The sequence below is a fragment of the Heterocephalus glaber genome, unplaced genomic scaffold (genome assembly GCF_053883595.1).
Source record: "Heterocephalus glaber isolate CG9 unplaced genomic scaffold, H.glaber_assembly_v1.0 deba00000347, whole genome shotgun sequence".
Taxonomy (NCBI): domain Eukaryota; kingdom Metazoa; phylum Chordata; class Mammalia; order Rodentia; family Bathyergidae; genus Heterocephalus; species Heterocephalus glaber.
The window spans coordinates 10,264,515-10,288,339 of NW_028258143.1; the positions used below are offsets into that span (position 1 = coordinate 10,264,515).

General features: G+C 36.3%; 1 protein-coding gene across 9 annotated transcripts in view; it reads right to left on the reverse strand.

The window, feature by feature from the left end:
* The window catches only part of Thsd7b (thrombospondin type 1 domain containing 7B), a 1,329,200-nt gene that overhangs the window by 825,391 nt on the left and 479,984 nt on the right, over positions 1-23,825 (reverse strand). For all 9 annotated transcript variants that reach the window (XM_087197681.1, XM_087197682.1, XM_087197688.1 and 6 more), the window contains one exon: positions 2,504-2,677. In XM_087197681.1, coding sequence (XP_087053807.1) covers positions 2,504-2,642 — 139 coding nt within the window. In that variant the 5' untranslated portion in view covers positions 2,643-2,677. The remainder of the gene's footprint in view (positions 1-2,503; positions 2,678-23,825) is intronic.

A 23,825-nucleotide genomic window follows, 5' to 3' on the forward strand; every position in this document is an offset into this window, starting at 1 on the left:
AATTATATAAAAATGTGTGCACACACATACATATATATATATATATATACAAATTACATATTTTCATATCCATCATTCTCTACCTTTTTCCACCCTGCTCCTTGCCGAGGAGGCTTGCTTACAGACACATCAATAGATTCTTTGGCCTTACAGCTTCTGGCTTGATTCAGACAATGGAGTTTTGGCAAGAGATGTGAAGGCAGGAGCAAAGTGAGATACATCTTCCTCTTATTTTTCACTTTTGATTCATTCTGTCCCTCTGAAAACCACAGCATCTGTCAAGTATCTTCTACATAGTTTTCTCTCCAAATCCCAGGAACCACTCTTTCCCCTTGTCTCTGCAGGCCTCAAAGTTGTAGAAGAGTCCCTACTGATAGAGCTTGGGGATACTGCACAAACCCTGTGGCTGTCCTTAAATCCGGCTCTTACTTGCCCACTTTCACAGTGTTCTACCTAGGCAATTTCTTTCCCAGCAATATAATAGAAATATAATAATATAATATATTATATATATATATAATAATAATAGAAATATTAAACATGTGGTTTGTATTCAATAATATGTATAATATATACTTACAGTAGAAAGGAAAATTTCTGAAAGATACAAAAGAGACTCAAGAGTGGGATACAAGTCTAGATTTTTGCTTTAAATTTTTTTCTACTTTCAATAAGTATAAGGCTATGTACAATTTGTTTTAGAAGCAAGACAAAATGGGGGAAATATATGTATACATACATATATACACATACTTATACATGCAATTACCTTTTTAATGGCACAATAAGGAGTGAAAGAAGCAATGAACACCAAGAAATGACCTAGATATTCATTTTGAACAACATAGGGTGTCTGATAGAAAGGATTCTCACTTCTTAAACTCAAATTTGACAGTTTAAAGTACTATGGACCCTGAAGTTATGACCAGCCTGACATGTGAACAACCTGGGTTAATTAGGTTAATAGAAGATTCATCTACCCCTTGTTATCTATAACATGTACTCAGGCAAACATCCAGATCTCAGCTGTATTGACTCAGTGACAATCAGCCCTTGGGAACCTATCAAGTTTGTAAGTCAAGGGTCCACTGTAGTTTTCCTGGATAGAGTTGGTTCTGCAACACCCTGTTTCGATGACCTACTTTTTAGAAAAGCAGATATTTTTAAATTTGCTACAAAATGAGCCCATTTTTTTAAAAGGTCTCATTCATGTTTCAAATTTGCTGCTTTCCAGTTCAATTGTATTTTTTGGAAAACTCTAGACAGTAGTATAGTTAAATAAATATGCTTTTTGATTTCATAAAATGTTTGTTTTTTGTGATTAAAATAGTTCCATTTGCAGAAAAGTAATATTGACTCAGAACTATTGTCAAAGTTTCCTAAACTACTATAAGAAAAAAAAACAAAAAGGAAATCACTAATGTAGTGTTGGAGCTTACAATTAAATTAATTTATAGGGGTTTTAATGCAATTAAATTTCCTCCAGACTGTATCTCTAATGCTGCTGGAGTTTTTTACTTAATATACTTTAAAGCCTAATTCACTTTCATTTTTGCAAAGTCACTTAAATATTACAAATATCACTTTTATACACATTTCCATGGTGACAATATGTTCGCAGTCTATTTAATTTACAGATGATGAGACCAAAATGAAAACTCTCTAAGGACCATAGATCTTCTACAACATCACATTTTCTTCCCTTTCCATGATATTAAGTTTGCAAATTATCTATATTTGCAAGAATGGACTCTTGAAACAGTAATAAATATTTCAAATGATATGATTGTGAAACTTTAAGAAAATTAAAATCCAGAACAAAGACAAGCATCTGTGATACAAAGAGCCAAGATGTTTGGGGTTTGTAATTTAAGTTAATAAAATATTAGGCTTTGAAATTAAATTTAACAAATCTTTTGCACAGTCAAATTGAGAAAACAGAGAAGAATGTAAGTTATATAAAAGCCTCCAAACCAAAGCTCAACTTATTAATATACATAAAGGATTGCACATAACAAGACTAAGGATTTCCAAATACATCAAGGTGACTTCATAGTCACAACCAATAAGCAAAATTGTTAGGATAATTTTTCATGTCCCCAAACTTAGATGTACAGGATCTAAACTAGAAAGCTAACGAGTTTGAACCCTGAAACACATATAGATTTGGTCCAAAGCATTTGTAGCTCAGGATATCAACTAAATTCAGATGTTATTTTTGCTACAAATACGTAACACAGAAGTGAAATATTTCACAAACAAGAAGTATCTGTAACTATACAAATCATAACTTTAGACAATGATATGAAAATTCCAAAGGATAGCAAGCATCACTGAAAGAGGTGACAATTAGGCAGAAATAAAAACCCCAATGTATGCTGTCCAATAAATACACAGAGTCTATTTTTCCTCTCTGGATTATTTCTTACTACTCCATAAATAAAGATAGAAAAAAATGTTCTCATTAATGACAGTAGACAAAGAACAACCAGGACATTCCTACCTGGTTTCCACATGTACTGATTATCCTTTTTGGCTTCCGAATGAGCTGCAATGGACAACAAGAGTGAAAGCAACAGAAACAGCTTCCTCATGCTCCTCCATGCCCAGGCAGTGACAGGGAGATTACCCTTTGGAAACATTCTTCAGACTGCTCAACCTCTTGGCTTCCCTATTCCTAAAAGAAAAAAAAAAAGAAAATTATTAGGCAAGTTTCTCATGTTCAGAAATTATGAAAATTCACCTTGACTGCTAGAGCCTTTATCATGATAGTATTATAACACTTCCATTACATTACCATAAAGATAGTATACATAATACTATCATTTGAAGGTCAGTAGTTAGTTTGCCATGTTTTTAATCCTTACCCATAGAAGCCATATCAATTCTATTAACTCAGTAGTCCCTCAGTCAGTCTACCTTTATTCTTCAAAGGAAGCAAGTTTGGCAAATATTGAGTATATTCCCTCCCTTCTACCCAGCCAAATCCCTTGAGGTGCTCACTGCTAGGGAAGAGATATAGATGCATCACAAAGTCCAAAAGAGAGTGAGGAACACTCTAACAGGACTGTGAAAAATGTAGAAAAATGGAGATAAGGCAATTAGTTCTTCTCTGCTAAGAAAAAAGAAGGAAACTCACACAAAATAATGAGAATAGCCTTAGGGGAACATAAGAGCCTGAAGAAATCAGGAAGGACGCATCAAGCAGAGAGAACAAGGTACTGACATGCATTTTGTGTTTGGGGTGATTAGATAGTTTGGTGGCTGCTTTGTGGGATCCAGTAGGGAGGGAGCAATGAATGGAGATGATATTAAGGTCACAGATTGGGGCCCAATTATAAAGCACTTTGATTGTCATATGAGAGATTTGGATTTCATGCTGTAAACAGTAACAAGAATCATAAAGGATCAAATAACTTAAATAACTGACATCAGTGTGCATAATGGATACTAGCAGATGGTGCTAGAGAAACTGAGGGTAATTAAGAAACTAGCAAAATGGTCCACAGAATTACTGAAGAATGAAAAGATCAGGAGAATTCTAAGAAGAAGAACAGAAGCTGCATTAAAATATTTAGTTCACAATTAGATGTGCCTTATAAAATGGTGAAGATTAAACTGGACCTTAAGACTACAAATTTAGATAAATGAAATGATAAAATCCCTTTATCAAAGAAGGAATGAGAAGAGGAACAGGTTCAAAATGGAATATAAAAGGAATCTATTTTTTAAAATTTTATTAGTACATGTTTAAAATACATAATGATTACATTCATCATGGGGAGTTGGTACATGTATAAAACTCATCTGAATTCTTTTTATTGTTCCTTCATCTTCCTTCCCTCCCCACTCTCTTCAACTCTTGGTTCCCTTCCCATTTGCAAACGATCTATCTTCATGTTTCCTATTATCTATCTTTTATTTTGCTCTTTAATTTACACATGCTTTAGGTTTCTCGTATAAGAATCTACTTTAGACTACTACATTAAGTCTGATGTGCTTGTCGGATATCTAGATATAGTCTTCTGGTTCTTTTGTTTTTGTGTTTCAAAGTTAGAGATCAAACCCAAGGCTTTGTGTATTCTAGGTAAGTGTTCTACTACTGAGGTACTACACCCTCAACCCCATTTACAGTTTTCTAAGATAAAAAAAAAAAAATCACCTGGAGTTGAGAGCTGAGATATTTAACAAAAAATGTATATTATGAAAATATCATTTACATATGAAGAGACACATAGAAGGGTAAAAGTATTAAACAGTGAAACAAGCATCAAGGGTAGAAGTGATTGCCCCTAAATGCTTAGATGCAATTTTTTAAAATTCATTAAGTTTATTGGTACATTTTAGATATACAATATGATCACATTCATTGGGAATTTGTACGTTTACATGCTATATCTTGGTTCTTATTTTTCCCCCATCCCCTGCCCTTCCACCCATCCACCCCTCCCTATTTACAAAAATTTTGTTTTTGTTTTTTCCTTTTCTTATATTTAATCTCTTTCACGTCTTTTCTTTCCCCTGCCCCCCTCACTTCCTCTTCCCTTTCCCCTCTGGACCTTTTCTTCCTATTTCACATTATCTATTATACATTTTGATCCTTATTTACACTTTCATCTTCTCACACAAGAGAAATTATTCAGTATACACACATGTATGTCCTATTTATTTCACTTAAGAGTATGGCCTCAATTTGCATCCATTTAGCTATAAATGTCTCCAGTTTCTCATTTTTTATGGCTAAGTAGTACTCCATTTTATAAAAATAACCCACATCTTTTTCCAGTATCCAGTTGATTGGGAATTGGGCTCCTTCCAAATTTTAACTATTACAATCTGTGCCTCTATATTCCAACAGCATTTTTGACAGAACTTGAAAAAACAATCCAAAAATTCATTTGGAACAAGAAGAGACTTAGAATAGCAAAAGCAATTATGGGTGACAAAGACAGGTAGGGGATATCACAATCCCCAACTTGAAACTATACTACAAAGCTACTGTGATAAAATCAGCATGGTGCTGGCAAAGAAACAGACCCGAGGACAAGTAGAACAGATTAGAAGATGTAGAAACAAATCCAGACACACTCATCTACCTCATCTTTGACAAAGAAGCCAAACATGCTCACTGGAGAAAAGATAGCTTCTTTAATAAATGGTGCTGGAAAAGACCTCTACATTGAGAACTACAGCACTCTGAAAAAAGAGATCAAACAGGACATAAGAAAATGGAAAGACATCCCCTATTCCTGGGTAGGAACAAAAACTGCTATACAGATTCAATGCAATCCCAACTGAACACAACAGTATATTTCACAGAACTAGAAAAAATGATACAAAAATTAATTTGGAACCAGAAAAGACCTAGAATAGCAAAAGCAATTCTAGGCAACAGAGACATGGCAGGGAGTATCACAATTCCTAATTTGAAACTATACTACAAAGCCACTGTGATAAAAACAGCATGATATTGGCAAAGAAACAGACCCAAGGATCAGTGGAATAGATTAGAAGATGTAGAAACAACTCCATTCATACTTAGCTACCTCCTCTTTGATGAAGGAGCAAAGCATCCTCACTGGAGGAAAGATAGCCTATTTAATAAATGGTGCTGGAAAAACTGGATTTCAACTTGCCAAAGATTAAAACTAGATGCCTATCTTTCTCCATGCACTAAATTAAGATCAAAGTGGATTAAAGATCTAAATATTAAAACAAAAACACTAAACTTGTTGGAAGACAAGTTAGGTAGAACTCATGAAGACATTGGCATCAGAAAAGACTTTACGAACAAATCCTCATGGGAACTAGCATAAAGAATCAACAACTGGGATCTCATCTTATTAAAAAGCTTCTGCACTGCAAGAGAAACCACCAACAGAGCTAAGAGACAACCTACAATATGGGAAAAACTTTTTACCAGCTGTTCCTCAGACTAAGGTCTACTATCTAGAATATATAAAGAACCCAAAAAAATCAGACCTCCCAAATATAGACCCAGTTCAAAAATGGGCATCTGAAATGAACTGACATTTCTCAGACAAAGAAGTAAAAGCAGCAAATAAACACGAAGAAAATGTTCAACATCACTGGTCATTCAAGAGGTACAGATGAAAACAATGCTGAGATTCCACCTCACTCCAGAAAGAATGGCTGCTATCAAGAAATGGACTAGTAACAAATGCTGGAGGGGTTGTGGGAAGAAAGGAACCCTTCTTCATTGTTGGTGGGAGTACAGACTGGTGCAACCACTGTAGAAATCAGTATGGAGATACCTCAAAGAACGAGGATTAGAGTTCCCATTTGACCCAGCTATTCCCCTGCTGGGTATCTTCCCCAAAGAATTAAAAGAATCATACTACAGTTATATATGCACACCCATCTTCATAGTGGCACAGTTTGTAATAGCTAAAACATGGAAATGGCCCAATTGCCCATCAACTGGAGACTGGATAAAGAAGATGTATTTTTCTTATCAAATGGAGTATTACTTAGCCATAAAGAACAAGAAACTAGAGACATTTATAGCTAAATGTGTGAACATTGGGGTCATACTCTAAAGTGAAATAAATAGCACACACATGTAAATACCGAATAGTTTCTCTCATGTGAAAAACTAAAAGTGTAAATAAGGATCAAAATGTATAATTGATAATGTGAAATAGGAAGAAAAGGTCTAAAGGAGAAGGGGAAGTGGGAGGGCTAGGGGAAAGGAAAGAAAGGAAAAGAAAAAATATGAAAAAAGGAGAAAATGGAAACAAAGACTTTGTAAATAGGAAAGGGTGGAGGGGTTGAATGAAGGGCAAGAGAATGGGGATAAAATACAAACCAAGATACATCATGTAAAGGCACAAGATCCCAATGATGAATATAACTATGTTGTGCACCTAAAATGTACCAATAAACTCAATGAAAAATTAAATAAATGAATGGTGCTGGAAAAATTGGGTTTCAACTTGCCAAAGATTAAAACTAGACCTACATCTCTCAACATGCACTAAACTAAAATCAAAATGGATCAAAGATCTAAGTATTAAAACAGAAACACTAGAATGTCTGGAAAAGAGGTTAGGTAGAACTCTTGAAGACACTGGAGTAGAAAAAGACTTCATGAACAAAACCTCAGTTGCACGTGAACTAGCAGAAAGAATCAACAACTGGGATCTCATCTTATTAAAAAAGTTTCTGCATAGCAAGAGAAAACACCAACAGAGTGAAGGGACAACCCACAATGTGGGAAAAAAATTTTACCAGCTGTTCCTCAAAGTCCTACTATCTAGAATATATAAAGAACTTCAAAAAATCAGACCTCCCAAATTTAAAGATCCGATTCAAGAATGGGCATCTGAAATGAACAGGCATTTTTCAGACAAAGAAGTAGAAACAGAAAAAAAACATATGAAAACATGTTCAACATCACTGGTCATTCAAGAGATGCAAATGAAAACAATGCTGAGATTCCACCTCACCCTAGAAAGAGTGGCTGCTATCAAGAAATCAAAGGAAAAAGGAATTGTTCTCCACTGTTGGTGGGAGTATAGACTGGTGCAACCACTGTGGAAATCAGTATGGGGATACCTCAAAAAACTAGGATTAGAGGTCCCATTTGACCCAACTCTTCCCCTGCTGAGTATCTTTCTAAAAGAATTAAAAGAATCATACCACAGCAATATATGTGCACCCATGTTTATAGTAGCCCAGATTGTAATAGATAAAACAAATTTTTTTGAGACAGGGTCTCACTGTGTAGTACAGGCTGGCCTTGAACTCACTGTGTAGTCCAGGCTGGCCTGGAACTCATACGATCCTTCTGCTTCAGCCTCTAGGGTGCTGGGATTACAGATGTACCATGGTGTACCACCATGCCCGGCACCTGCAAAATTCTTAAAGACGTGTGGCAAATCTGACTATGAGCTTCCTGGTGACCAAAGAAAAGAAACAGATACTATAGCTCTATAATCCTCATGTGCATAGGATTAAATTATACCTTCCCCTTTTTTAATTCCTTTTCCAAAAGAAGCCATCATCTTGCTCCCAAGCACTGATGGAATTTACCTCACGAGTCCTCATAAATACAGGTGATGCTGAAAACTGTACTTCAACAAATAAAACAGACAACAGTAAGTTGTATATGGCAGGGTCTCCTGGCACTCCTTGAACACCCCAAAGGGACAGTGGCAAAGTACAAATCAGTAAAACTTATTCTACAAGGAGGCAAGAAATGAAGTTCAAGTACACAGCTCTCTGATGGCCTGTCTCAACCCAGGGATCAAGAGAATATTTTGAAAGACAACCAAAAGCTTTTCTTTAAATTTATATATTACGCACCACTAATAAGAAGGGTAAAAATGAAGGGCTGTGGCTGAAATAGCATAAGGCCTGCTTGTTTGGTTGATAGTGTCTACGAGTGACCTGTTAGAGGATTTCCAAGACCTCTGGGGCATTACTAGACATATTTCTAAAACCTCTGCCCTTGAGAACTAAACTGGCCACATCTTGGTGCAAACAGCCAAGAACATTATTGACTACAGCTGTGCTTTTGCTAAGAATTGAGAATCATGAATGATAATTTATAGTTTATTTCAAGGGGATTTCTATTTTATATGGTATATCTGTGTAAAGCAGAAAAAGCCTCTCCTCAAGTAAAAGTATATATTTTGAAGTTAGTTTATAATTACAGAAACTGAATTGTTCTGGCCATGAGTTCTTTTTCAGAATGCATGTGGGCATTAACCCAGGCCATATGCACCTACAGGCCCACACTAGTCCCCTGACTCACACACGCCACCACCACCAGCATCAAGAAGCATACTGCATGTCTTCCCTCCTGCTTTGTGGTGAGGAGACTGCCAACTTCAGAGATGGAGTTAGGGAAGACCCAGAGTGGTAGGGAACAGTGTACAGACATATGTGTTACCATCAGCTCCTGCTTTGCCCAGTATGCAAAGCCATGAGTTCAGCAGTGGGTTTATATAGAAGGGAACGCCCTACTAGAAGCCCTGAATCTCAGATCCCATCTACTTGCTCCCATGTCTGTTAGCATCTGACTATAAAATACGTCCCCTCAGATGAGACCTTTTTGTATACACACATACCCTACAGATCTAACACACTGATAATGGCAAATTCACATGCATTTAAGAAACAGTATAAATTGTGTCATGGTATTTTAAAGTCAGCCTAAGTCTTCATGTCATGAAGAGTTACTTCACTTCTGCAAAAAGGCAGACTGAGCTATCCCATGATTTTCCTCTGAAATCAGCATAGGATAGGATCTTCTACACGCATACAGAAACACAAACACACACAATATGGATGATTAATTCTGCATAATTAACAGATTTGATAAGAAGACATTCATCTAGACACTTTTCAGAAGACACCACTGCCAATTACTCCAATGAAGCAGCAGGGAAACAAAATCTATGTATTGCCCCCATAATATAACAAAACTTCCTAGTAAATCCTACAAACTTAAAAAACATACCTGTGAGAAAGCAAATAAGCTGGGCTTCTGTAAAATGAAGGATTTAATTCAATGCTATGTTGGAGGGCATTTGATAAAAATGATGACCTTGTTTTAGGGCAGTGATCCTAAGCTATTATTTCCAAAGATAATAAAGTAATTACCCGGGGATTTAGCTCAGTGGTTTCGCCACCTGCTGCACAAGTGCAAGGAACCTAGTTCGATCCCTGGTACCAAAAAATAAAATATAAAAATTAAAAAAATAAAATAAAGTAATTAGCTAACAGGACCACTCTCCACTAAGGCCCCTTCTATTTATGACATGAAATCACCAGGGTATACAAGATTACTTTGTTGAGTCTCATTAGTGAGAGATGTGCATCCAACATATTTAAAAACATATTCAAGTCCTTAAAATGTAAACTAAAAAGAAGAAGGACCAAAGCATGTTTTCTTTACTCCAAATATTCAAAAACAGGAAGCCAAAAAACACATTTAAAAGGACTGAGTTCTACCAAGACCACACATGAGCCTAAATGATTAGCCAAGGGTTCAAATACATATATTTTTGCATATATTTTGACTTTAGTTGAAAAAACACATTATAGTTATCTTGACATAGGTTACTATGAGCCTTGGTCTCCTCTTAGCCTTTTTCACCAGCCCAAAGCCCTGTATTACTCTAAAAAAAGACCTAAGGCCTCGATCTCTTTCTGTGTTTACCTATGCCAGGATCCAACCCTCAAAGGAGAAGGTCCCTGGCAAAGTGGCTTGGAGACTCTATTAGACTTTAGCAGTGATTACAACTCCTAGCTATAATTAACTAACAAAGCATAGTACCAGTAGGAAACTTAAGAGAGATCTTGTACAAAAATTCCAAAACAGATCTTGAATGAGCCGAAGTTCTCTGTTTAAGATCCCACAGCAAACTTACTCCTAAAAAGACCCACATATTTTTGGTATTTGCATTACCTATTATCATAGTTACTTTTTCTAGTTGTTGAGACCAAATAACCAACACCCAAAGTGAAAGGACAAAAAGTTTATTGTGGCTCACAGTTTGGAAAGGATTCAGTTCACAGTTGGTTGGCTCTAAGGTAGGGTGGCATGGCAGAGGTGCATCACAGAGAAGAAACAGTTCATGCCAGGAAGAAGGCAGCAAAGCAGAAATGTAGCAAGTAATAATAGCAGCCCTCTTTCTATCCTTTATATCCCATCCACACTACATGCCCTTAGGGAGGGTAGCACTCATACCGAGGGTGGACCTTCCCATTATCTACACCCAGAACTATGCCAAACCAGTAAGTGGACTAATTTAGTAATCACACACCCTTAACACCAGCATCACACTTAATCCCAGCATCACACACTCTAGATCCAGCCACCTTTGAAAAGCCCCACCTATGACCATGTGAGGCTGTGGGGGACATCTAGACAAAAGCCATAACACCTATAATACTAAAACTCATTACTTCCCTTTTCCCAAGAAGCCTGAAGGCAGAATAGGAAACTAACTTTGCCAGAAGTTTTCCCATCAGCCATGAGGCATGAATTTCAAATGCAAGTAAAGTAAGACTGCTGGCTGATGGAAAGCTCAAGATGAAATCTGAACACAGGTTTGTCCACTAAACTAGGGTGCCTTTCTTTCTTCCAAATGCCCAACACTCACTAAATCATTCCTTGGAAGACAGTGGAAATCATTTTTGTATTTCCCACTTGAAAGGCCACACAAGAGTTCACTGTAAACAAAGTAAGAAGACAAGAAACAGAGACTTTACTGTTCTGTATAACACAAATGTAAAAATTCTATAACCATGATAAACTATGTTATGCAGGAGATGTACTACCCACAATGTCATGAATAATTTATACTATGAGAGTTGTCGAATTTCCAAATCAACTTATTTACTATATATCTTAGCATCCAAAATGTATTTGCAAGGTTAGGTCTAAACTGATGAATACTAAGAGAAATAAAAAAAGTAGTTTTTTCCTTCAGCCTCAGTTTTCTAATCATTTAAAGGCCATTCAAACTATGAAAAATGTGCCTTACATTTCAGATGCATTTCATTTCCCTTTAAATATATTCTTATCATTGAAGTCCTTGAATATTTAAAAGGTACAAAATTTAAAAAATAAGAAACTGTTCCAATTTGCTTTCAGCCTGAAGGAACAGCAATGAATGAGAAAAACAAAAACAAAAACAAAAACTGTGATTATGCATATCCCCATAGTGTCATCTCATGACAACTGTGCAGACATGGTTCCATGAGGATGGGCAGTCAGTGGGTCAATTTCTGAGAGCAATGCTGTGCATTCATTTCATCTTCTATGATGCGTTTGCCATGCACTACTATACACAAGACACTGACCTAAGCACTTCATTTAATACTCTCCACAGTCCTATGAGGGAATTATTCATATCATCTCCTATTTTCAAGATGAGAAAATTGAGGCATGAATTAAGAGGCAAGCTCATATCACAAAGGTAGTAAGTTGTTTGTAAGTGACCTCAAGGGTCTTCCTCTGAAACAAGAGAGACTAACATTGTAACAACATCAACACAAGCAATTTTTCATGTCCAAAAATGTAAATCCTTTTAGTAGCACACTCAAGGCAAGTTACACATCATTTCACTTGATCCTCACAATACTACTGTAAACAACTTATTTCTATTTTTTTACTAAAGAGAATGATCACTGAGGGTGCTAAAAAATTATTCCAAGGACATCTCAGCCAAGAGTGTTAAAGCTGGTTCACAAAGTAGTCCTACCACCAGAGTCCAGAAGTTTCTTCTATTACTTCTGTATTCCTGGTAGGTCACCTCTGCCCTCCCAACTTGATGGTCTTCCTCTACAAAATGAGCAGAACAGCCATCCAAAGTCCTTCATGGAGTAAAGATTACATAAAATAAAGGGTAGGAAGTATGTAGACAAATGCTTACCAGAAAGTGAGTGCTCACTAGGGAGTTGTCATTGCTACTGATGCCATTCTACTCTTAACTTTCAGAAAAACTATTACTCCAGTTATATCTTAAGGTAAAGATAGAGCTTGTAATGGTTGGACAGAACTGTAATCTAGAATTTTTTTAGAAGGCTGAGGCAGGAGGATCTCAACCCTAGCCTTGGCGACTTAGAGAAACCTTGACTCAAACTTAAAAAGCCCCTTCTATTGTATTTCAGTGGAAAGGCCTTGACTTCAGTCTCCAATACCAGAATAAAAGGTGGGGGTTGGGTGAACTGGAATGCAATTCTGCTTCACAGAAAAGAAATGAGAAGTGATTTTTTTCAACTTCTCCATCATGTGACTTCATGCCATATTTCTCAAGACCTAAGAGCACTCTCTATCAAGAGCCCTATTAAAGATTTAAAGATTCACACTGACCCTGTGAAGGAGAAAGCAGGTGTTATATTCTCTACTTTATGAGAGAGTAACCTCTGGCCTCCCAATGACATCATGGTTAGCAACTTCCTCAGGCCTTTTTTTAACTGCCAGTGTCTTCCACTCTGCATCTCTCTTTGCAGACTCCAGCAGATACTTTCTGCAGGTAATTGAAGAATCTTAATGATATCAAATGTAAACATGTACTACATAGATTCATACTATTAAAATCCCTAATCACATTGTTTTGGTTTGTGTTTTAATAATTACAGGAGGTCTGTGTCAGTGAATGTGGACACAGAATATTCTGCAAAGAGTTTACATAAATATTTTACCTATCTCTGAATAAACTTCTACAAGCGGATATAAGAAGCAGAAAAAGGGCTTGAAAGAGCTTTTCTGACAGCTTCAAAACTATAACTTAGTAGTGGTAGCAAATATTAATGTACCCTCTCTTTCTTTTGGAACTTACGGCTTTTTAGGATGTCTTCATGCCCTGTTTAAAAGAGAAATCATATTCCCAGATATGCTTGTTGCTAAGCCAGCTGTATGACACAGCTCTGACCAATAATTTGTAGGGAGAAATATCAAGAGTGTGGAGACTTCCTTTGACCAATAAAAATATAAACACCCAAGAGGAACCACGGTCCCTTGCCGCTGGCCCCTCTTCCACAGAACAGATATAATACCTGGAAGTGTCACAGTCATTCTCACAGAGCTATAGCTACTATTCTAGTTTGTCACCTTGTGGACTTTCCATTTTATGAAAAATAAATAAATCCTTTGTTTCAAAGTCATTTTCTTTGTGTGCTTTCTGTTACATGAGCTGGAAGCAACTCCAAGTTCTACAGTATCTATGTCTCTAGAGGCAAAGGATCTATTTATAAACACGAATTTGTACAAATGTGTCTTTTTGTGACTTCTACAAATCAAAACACAACTTCTCATCTTGTGTGATTCAAGGTACATACTCAAACATCCTGCTCAGCATGAACATAAAAGTTTCTGTTTTTACAAAGATGAGATTGGTTTATCCCCCATATTGCCTTCTTTAGGTAATACATGCATTAGTCCAAGAAAAGGATCTGCATCTGTTGTCATTTTTCACAAGTCTTATTCCACTGAAGAAAGGGGCACTTCATTTATGGTAGCAACACATACAGAGAAGCTATATGAATGGATTTGTTTTCATTGGTGGGTTTAAATAAGTCTATGTACCAAAAAAGGTAGTAATTGCACTGGTAAGCAGCCTCAGATCCCTCAATGAGAACACACATATTCATATATGCAGAGTGCAAAGTACGAACATATTTATGAGGATTCCTTCTATGCAGTCGCCATGCCCTTCTTTATTCTGCAGGCATCATAGACACATTCTGGTAATTTTAAAACCAGCTTGTCATCACCTTACGGAAAGTCAACTCCTTTTCAACTCATAGATCTTTCACCTCATTACTCCTACTGTACTAACTTATTTGCTCAAGTCTTCCACTACTCTCTCCTTCTTAGTTACATATTTCACTTGAGACACAGACATCAAATTCTCATTCTTTAAAATTTCTCACTAGCTACCTCTTTTTGACCTCCACTTCTGGTATGTCCTCCTCATTTTGACCTCTATAATGGTGTGGTTCTAACTCTGTCAGCCTCCTTTTCCTTACCAGCTTTGCTCTTTCCCAAGTGATCATATTTTATCCCACAGCTTTAAATAACATACTTCATGATTCTCACTTCTCCATATCCATCATATCCATTCTCATATGTCCAGCCCTGACTTCTCCCCTGATCTCATACATCCAGCTTATCAGTGAGCATCTCCACGTGGCTATCAGCATGTTGAGGATGCTCTCATGTAGCAGAAGTAGAGCTCTGAATTTCCCTACATAGCCCATAGAACAGTTCTTTCTGCAGTGTCACCAGCTCAATGAAGGGATCATACTTTATCAGACCAAAAGCCAAGGAGTCTTCCTAAAATTCTTTCTTTCCCTCACATCTGAAAATTAATCCATCAGCAAACCTGGTCTTGCACAGATCAGTAGCAAACTTTATAACTTTAACGATATTTTTTGGTTTGAGTCTCTGAATTCTCTCCCCTATGTTTAGGAAACTTAGTAATTATATAACTTGTGCTAAATTGGTGACAAATTACTACTACTTATAGATAAATTCCAAAGAGCTCTCTCTACATCACCAAAAAGATCTGAGGAGTAGAAAAATCTGTATATTGTCTATACTTTTAAAATCTTCAAATAGAGGATTCTTTTTTACAAAGTAGGAAAAACTAAAAATTACATAGTTTAACAGAATATAAAAACATAATATAATCAGGAAAGAAAAAAAGCTATAGAATATGTTTGGAGTAGCTTGGGTTAATCATAAAAAGAAAATACATTTTATTTGAAAATCTTACATTCTAGAAAGACTAACAAAATTGGTACATTATCTTCTGTAGATATTTTAAGAAATAAAATACATATCTAACAGTCTTCATCAATAGTTAGTCCTACTTAAAGTGAAGGAATAATTTAATAATCTTTTTTACCAAATTTCTTAAATATATTACATATATTTTTACACATGCATATATATATAAATGATTGTAAAGAGTGATTTCATGTGAGCTTATATTTAACTGGTACTTTAAATAGTTTTATAAGAATTCAGGGTAACTAGGCTATCTGAACAAGATAATATTCTCTTTGCAAATGCTATTGACCTTTAAAATTAAAAAACTACTTAATTACTCATTGATATTTTCTACAATATAAGATTCTAAATATTTAATGTCAAGATAATTATCTAGTTAAAATGTAAATATAACTTTGTGCTCTCTTGATTAATTATGCATCTACTGTTGCAAAGGAATTTATTAAAAATGTGCCCATAGTTGATATGAAAATAATAACATGTTTATAAGCTGATAAAATTTTCTAGCACTCTTTCATTATCTTTGTTTTCTTCCATTTTTTTTTTTTTTTTTTTTTTTTTTTTGGTACCGGGGATCAAAGTCAGAACCTCGCGCTTGCGAGGCGAGGGAGGTGGCGGAACCACTGAGCTAAATCCCCAGCCCCACTTCCATTATCTTTTATAAGTTTTCATTTACTATGGCTGCTCATTGACCATTTTAAAAGTTACTCATTAGATTCAGGATATTTGGTATAAATTACTTTCATCTAGTATCATCCTTACTTCTCAAAAGAATGAAGTGATATCTGAGAGAAAATATTCCAAATTAAGTTGAAATACAAAAGGTATTTTTAGACTAATTTTTACTGCATTTTCATTAATACATGCTAGCAGTACATAATGATTACATTCCTTGTGGGGAGTTGGTACATGTACATAACACATCTTAATTCTTTTTACTTCCTTTCCCTCCCCAAAAGATTAAATATTGCATGGTTTCTCTTGCAATATTGGGAAACCCAAAGTATAAATAATTTAAAGAGCAAAATAAAAGATAGATAATGAGAAAGAGGTAAATAGATCTTTTGCAGATGGGAAGGGGAACAGTAGATGCTTCTTTTATTGTATAAACTACAAGGAAAGTTTTAAGAACATGTTTGACCAATGGAAGAGAAATTATTTTCTATCTCTAGTATCTTCAAGGTTGTGTGTATATGTGTATGTACAGTACAGATGTTTTAAACAGACCAACACATCCCAAAAGGAATTTTCTTGAAGAATATTTCATTTAAAACTTTTCTACCTTAAAATATTATAATACATCCATTCAATCAACACTATCTACCTCTGATTTCAGAGGAACAGGGAGAAGTTGATATTAAATTTTAAAATCACTTTTCCTTAGACAAAAGTCTACAATCTCAAATCTATAAAGAACGTAAAAAGATCAGACCTCTCAAATTTAAAGACTCAATACAAAAATGGACATCTGAAATGAACAGACATTTCTCAGACAAAGAAGTAGAAATAGCAAATAAATACATGAAAAAATGTTCAACATCACTGGGCATTTGAAAGATGCAAATGAAAACAATGCTGAGATTCCACTTCACTCCAGAAAGAATGGCTGCTATAAGGAAATCAACCAATAACAAATGCTGGCAGGGCTGTGGGGAAAGAGGAACCCTGCTCCACTACTGGTGGGAGTGTAGACTGGTTCAACCACTGTGGAAATCAGTATGGAGATACCTCAAAGAACTAGGACTGGAGGTCCCATTTGACCCTGCTATTCCCCTGCTGGGGATCTTCCCCAAAGAATTAAAAGAATCATACCACAGTGATATATGTGCACCTATGTTCATAGCAGCACAGTTTGTGATAGCTACAACTTGGAAACAGCCCAAATGCCCATCAACTGGAGACTGGATCAAGAAAATGAGGTTTTTAAAAAATAAAATGGAGTGCTACTCAGCCATAAAAAATGAGAAATTAGAAACATTTATAGCTAAATGAATGCACATTGAGGCGACACTCTTAAGTGAAATAAATAGGACACACATGTATAAACACCAAATAATTTCTCTGGTGTGAGGAACTGAAAGTGTAAATAAGGACTAAAACATATAATAGGTAATGTGAAATAGGAAGAAAAGGGGCAAAGGGGAAGGAAGTGGGAGGGGTAAAGGAAAGGAAAGAAGGGAATGGAATTAATATGAGAAAATGGAAAAATAGGAACAAAATCTTTGTAAATAGGGAGGAATGGAGGGGTTGAAGGGAGGGCTGAGCAAGGGTGAAAAATAAGAACCAAGAGAGATTATGTAAAGGTGCAAATTTCCAATGATGAACGTCATTATATTGTATACCTAAAATGTACCAATGATTAGAATGAATAATCAATAATGCAAAATAGGAAGAAAAGGTCCAAAGGGGTAGGGGTAATGGGAGGGGCAGGGGAAATGAAAGAAGGGAAAGGAAAAATGATGAGAAATGGAAAAAATGGAAATAAAGTCTTTGTAAATAGGGAAAGTTGGAGGAAGTGAAGGGAGGGCTAGGAATGGGGAAAACATCAGAACCAAGATGCATCATGTAAAGGTACAAGTTCCCAACGAGAAATGTAAATGTGTTGTATACCTAAAAGTACTAATAAAAGAATTTAAGAAAAAAAATCCCTCTTCATGTTCATTACTATATTACATTATTAAAGTATACAAATACTTTTAAACTGTACATATATATGGGGTATAGCATGTTAACTCAACATATGCATACTATGCATAATGATCAAATCAAGCAAATGAGCATTTAAGTTTTATCATTGTGTGTGCATATGCATGTGCAACTCATTACTTCTTGTTCTTTATATGACATTTAATAAACTGTAACTATAGTCATCTTACTATGCTATAGAATACTAGAACTTATTTCTCCTAACCATATCGTGGTGCCCATTTACCAAAATCTTTCTATCCTTCCTCCCCTCAACTCTTCCTTCTAATGAACATACGCTATTCTCTACATCAACATTTTAGGTTCCATATAGGCCTGAGAACATGAAGTATTTGTCTTTCAATGTCTGACTCATTTCACTTAATGAGATGTCCTCCAGATCTACCCATGTTGCAACAAATGATAAGATTTCATTCTTTTGAAAGGCTGAATAGTATTTCACTGCATATAAGTTCACTATCTTCATTCATCCATTGAAGGACACCTCCACTGATGCCATATTTGGCTATGATGAACAGAGCTGTAATAAGCCTACATGTGTAGAAGCATCTCTTTGATATTATGACTTTATATTAGTGGGGTGAGTCACATACCAGTTCTCTTCAGTTTTCTGAGGAATTTGCTTTCTTACAATGGCTGTACTAAAGGCCCGGGATGTAGCTCAGCAGCACAGTGCTTACCTGCCAAGCACAAGCCCCTGAGTTTGATCCTTGATATAAAAAAAAAAAAACTCAACAACAACAACAACAAAAAATTATGGCTGTATTGATTTATATTCACACAAACTGTACACACAAATACTTTTAAAATGAGATTTTTTTAAATGATAAACTGGCCAAAACACAAAACCAAAATTTTCAAAGAGTGATTTCTCTTAGAGAAAGACAAAAGTTCACTTAGTATCCTTCCAATTTGCCACTGGAAATTTTGCATTTAGAAGTTTAATTATAAACTTCGGCAAGTGGATTATAATGAAAGATATCTCTAGCAAGGGAGCCCAGACAGATGCATCATGAATGCAAAGAAAACACCAGAGAGAGAACTTTTCATCAGCAGGAAGATTTTAATTAAACAGTAATAGGATGGATCTCTTCAGTGAAATGATATTACCATTATCCACACAGTTCATTAAAACTATTCGATGTGTTCTTTGAAAAGAGTCCACTATAAAAAGTATGTTTAAACCTTTCACTCTCGGTAAAGAGGCCATAAAACTGTGTGTTTGACCAGGGAAAGGCCCACTGAAGAACTGAGGGGATGGAAAAATGTTTCTTTGTACATTATGCTTGGCAACCCATACCTGAAGTACCAGTAGCTCTGCAATGCATGGAGACCCAGGAGCTGCAGAAGATGACAAATCAGCCAACAGTAAGCACCAGGATATCACTAAAATAGCATGGTTCATCCAAGACAGCCAAGAAGATGGTTTGTCTGATTTCATTCCTGGCACAAACTAAGTTATCATTTGGGATATAAGAATGCTGAGACATGCATTTTCAACAACCTCAACAATATTCCCATTGCCTCATCAGTGTCCAAACAAGCATTTTGTCCTTGATGTCAGGGGTCACATTTTCTTCATCTTGTATTCCTAGATTGCAGTCCAACATCTAAATCTGGTAGATCACAGTATATATTAAATGAATTAATGAATGAAACAAATAAATGGAGCAGGGTACATTCTACTATAATAATAGATAGTCATGTAATATTATGAACAAAAGAGAATTGGGGGACCGAGAATGTAGCTCAACAGCACAGCACCTGCCTGGCAAGTGCAAGCCCCTGAGTTCAATTCCCAGTACCAAAAACAAAACAAAACAAAAAAGAGAGAGAGAAAATTGGGCTACAAAGTCCAAAAATGTCAACCACTTATGGAAAATTGATTCCCAAGTATGGTCCTTACCAAACATTGCAAAATTCTATTTTTCATAGATTTTCTTAAACACCTAACTTCTTTCTGGTCACTCTATCAACACCACACATTTATAATAAACATTTTCCAGGCTGCCACCAATTCCAAAACTGAGATGACTGACAACAAGTTCAATATTAGAGGTTCTATTAAGACTGCAAGGAAGGACACTTTTCTAAATGTGAAAATATGTGAAAAATAAAATCCCAAACTGATGTTTTAATAAGTAAACCTTAGTTAAAGATTAAGTGAATTTCTTAAAAAAGTAAGTGATATTCCCTGAACTAGACTTGCAATATAAAATGCCTCATAATTTCTACAAACAAGTCACCCATTTTTTCAGAGTTAAGAGTGAAATTCAGGAAGCTTCAAAGGGCCTAGGCCTTTAAAAATGTTTTAATATAATCATTTTCTATCAAAATTCAAACTATATCTTTCTACAGACCTAATTTTTGCTGCATCAGAGCACTAGATGTTAACAGCAACACAGGCATGACCTCTGTCAGCTGGTGGGAAAGAATCAATGCTCAGAAATCTGAAGGACAGAAAAAGAGATCTGTGGGAACAAAGCAGTTATGTGAAAGAGAGAACACAAATATCACAAAATTCTTAACTGCATTAAAATAAAGGTGATTATCTAAATGCATTAGTTCAAACAAAAGGTGAGCTTATGAAATACTGAGTAAATGACAAGAATGAAATAGATACTCCTCTCAAATATTTCAAAAAAGAAATTTCTCTTTTTCCCATGTTGGGCATATTGCTGGAAAAGTGACAATCACACTTACTCAAAATGTGTTGATAATCCTTTGGGGGAACCAGAGGTAAAGTTTTCCATCTAAGGTGATCAAATTATACTTGTGTGGCAGTATATATTCATGAGACAAAAAGTAATACAATATGACACCTTCTGTATCATTTGACATTTTGTTCTGTGGCTGCACTTGGACTTTAATCCTCCATATGCTTTAAAAATGCTTGTCGAAGCCAGGGGTCCATCCAAAAAGGAGCTGCACAGGAGCACAGGCTTCCACCAGAGTCCTGCCATTCAACCAGTGGGTGAGTGTGTGCATATCCCTGGGAGCAGCTGTGTGGCCCAGACCAATGCTGCTATAGGCAGATCCCAGTCGGGGTCTGGCCCAACCCCAGAGGCTCCAGCAGACCCATGCGAGCCAGAGGTTCCCCAGAGAGGAGCTGAAAGGGCATGCGGGCTTCAGCCAGAGGCCTGCCATACCATTGGCCACAGCCAGGGACCCACCTGGAGAAGAGCTGCACAGGCACACAAGCAATACTCAGAGGCTTGTGTGATACCATTGATAAGTAATGGAGACCCTAGCCAAAGCCTGTGCAGACAACAGGAACTGGGGTGCACAGCCCCAAAACAAAGGCCCTCCCAGACAACAACTACATAGGGGCCCGAGTGAGAGGCACACCTAGATACCATCCCAAGTGTGCACAGGCCCCAGCCAGAAGCCCAGCCAGAAAACAAGTCAGCTCAGGGATCCAGAAGGCCACCACTCTGAACCCAGGGATTAGTCTAATGGTGAGCAGCAGACTAATGGCTGTATGGTGACATACTGAGAATTCAAGACCACTGGGTGAGCAACAAGTCACCTCAAAAAAGACCCAGCAGGCTACATCTGTTGTAATGAGAAGGCACGTAAATAAATCTCAAAACCAGACTTCTAGATCACCTAAGGCAACCCCAAAGGGAAAGGAGATGGAACAATCTGATACTCAACCACCTGGACTCCCTGAACTAGCAACCAAAGAGGATCTGGAAAAAATGAAATCAGAAATAATTTCTCAGATAACAGCAGAGATTGTGCCCGTAGTATAGAAGATGATTAATAAATCTAGAGTGGAAACATATTAGAAAATAGAGGACGTGAGGAACATGATGGAATCCCAACATAGGAAACAAACAGAATCCATAAAACAGATGCAAACAGATTTCCAGGAGATCAAAAACTCCACCGAAAGCTTACGCAGCAAAATGAGCCAAGGTGAGGATGGAATTTCAGATACAGAAGATAGGATTGCAATTAGTGACCAGTAAAAGAAAAATTTCTTAAAAATACTAAGGGACCACAAAAACTCAATCCACCAGCTGCTAGATGATGCAAAGAATAACATCAGACTGATTGGAGTCATGAAGAAATAGGAGACAGTGCAGACGACATAAAAAAAAACTGCTCACAGAAGTGATGGCAGAAAACCTCCCAAATAGGGGAAAAGAACTTGACATACAGATAAGTGAGGTATATAGGACTTCGAATAGCCTTGATCAAAAAATATCTACACATAGGCATATAATAGTTAAGATTCAAGAAACCCAACAGAAGAAAAAAATTCTAAATGCAGTTAGAGAAAAGAAACAAATCACATACAAAGGAAAGCCCATTAGAATCACAACAGACTTCTCAACACAAACCCTCAAGGCAAGAAGAGCTTATAGTAATGTATTTAAAACCCTAAAGGGAAACAGCCTCCAACCCAGACTGATGAACCCTGCAAAACTATCTTTCAAAATTTATGGAGAAATGAGATATGTTCATAACAAAGACTACCTAAGGAACTTCATGAATACAAAACCAGCACTCCAAAAAATTTTAAACAATATCCTAGGAAAATACAATGAGGATCACAACCCCAGAAAGCCCAGCAGAATGACTCCATGGGGCACAAAAAGAAATTAAATGCAAAGGGGAAGAATCCAACAAGAATAAAAAGTCATGACAATGATAAGTCAGTTATAAGCATCAATATTAATGGTCTCAACTCACCAATCAAAAGAAACAGACTGGCAGAATGGGTTGAGAAGCAATATCCAACAATATGCTGCATAGAAGCAACACTTAATTCAAAAAGAAACTCATAGACTGAAAGTTAAAGGGTGGCAAACAACACTCCATGTGACAGGAACCAGAAAAAAATCAGGAGTAGCTATCCTCTTTGCAGATCAAGTGGATTTCAAACCAACACTGATTAAGAGAGAGAAAGAAGGACACTACATCCTTGTAAAGGGAAAAATCCAAGAGGAACAGATGACAATCATAAACATATATGCACCAAACACAAGTGCAGCCAACTAAATAAAACAAATACTAACGGACATGAAAAAATCATATAAGCACTAATACCGTAGTAGTGAGGGATGTCAATACCACACTGTCACAAATATATAGATCAACTAGACAAAAAATAAGCAACAAAATACTAGAACTCAATCAAATTCCTGAACAAATGAACTTAACAGATGTTTACTGAGTGTTCCACCCCACAAAATCAGAACATACATTCTTTTCAGCTGCACACAGGTCGTAATCCAAAATACAATACATACTCATGTATAGGACATGTTTAAGTAAGTGCAAAGGAACTGAAGTTATCCCCTGTATATTATCAGACCATAGTGTGATGAAATTGGAGATCAATAGCAAAAGGAATCTCCAGAATTTCATAAACACATGGAAACTGCACAACACACATCTGAATAGCCAATGGGTCATAGAGGAAATCACAGAAGAAACCAGACAGTTCCTACAATTAAATGATAATGACAATACAATATTTCAGAATCTATGGGACACAATGAAAGCAGTCTTATGAGGGAAATTCATAGCAGTAAATACTCACATTAGGAAAACAGAGTGAGCCCAATTAAACAACCTGATGCTGAACCTCAAGCTTCTAGAACAAGAAGAGCAGGACAAACCCAAAGGTCATACAAGGAAGGAAGTTATAAAGATCAGGGCAGAAATCAATGCAATGGAGACTAAGAAAACAATACTAAAAATCAGTGAAGCAAAGAGTTGGTTCTCCAAAAGAATAAACAAAATTGACAAACCCTTAGCCAACCCCATTAAAAAAATGAAAGAAAAGGCCCAAATCCATGCAGTTAGGAATGAAAAGAGTGAAATTATAATG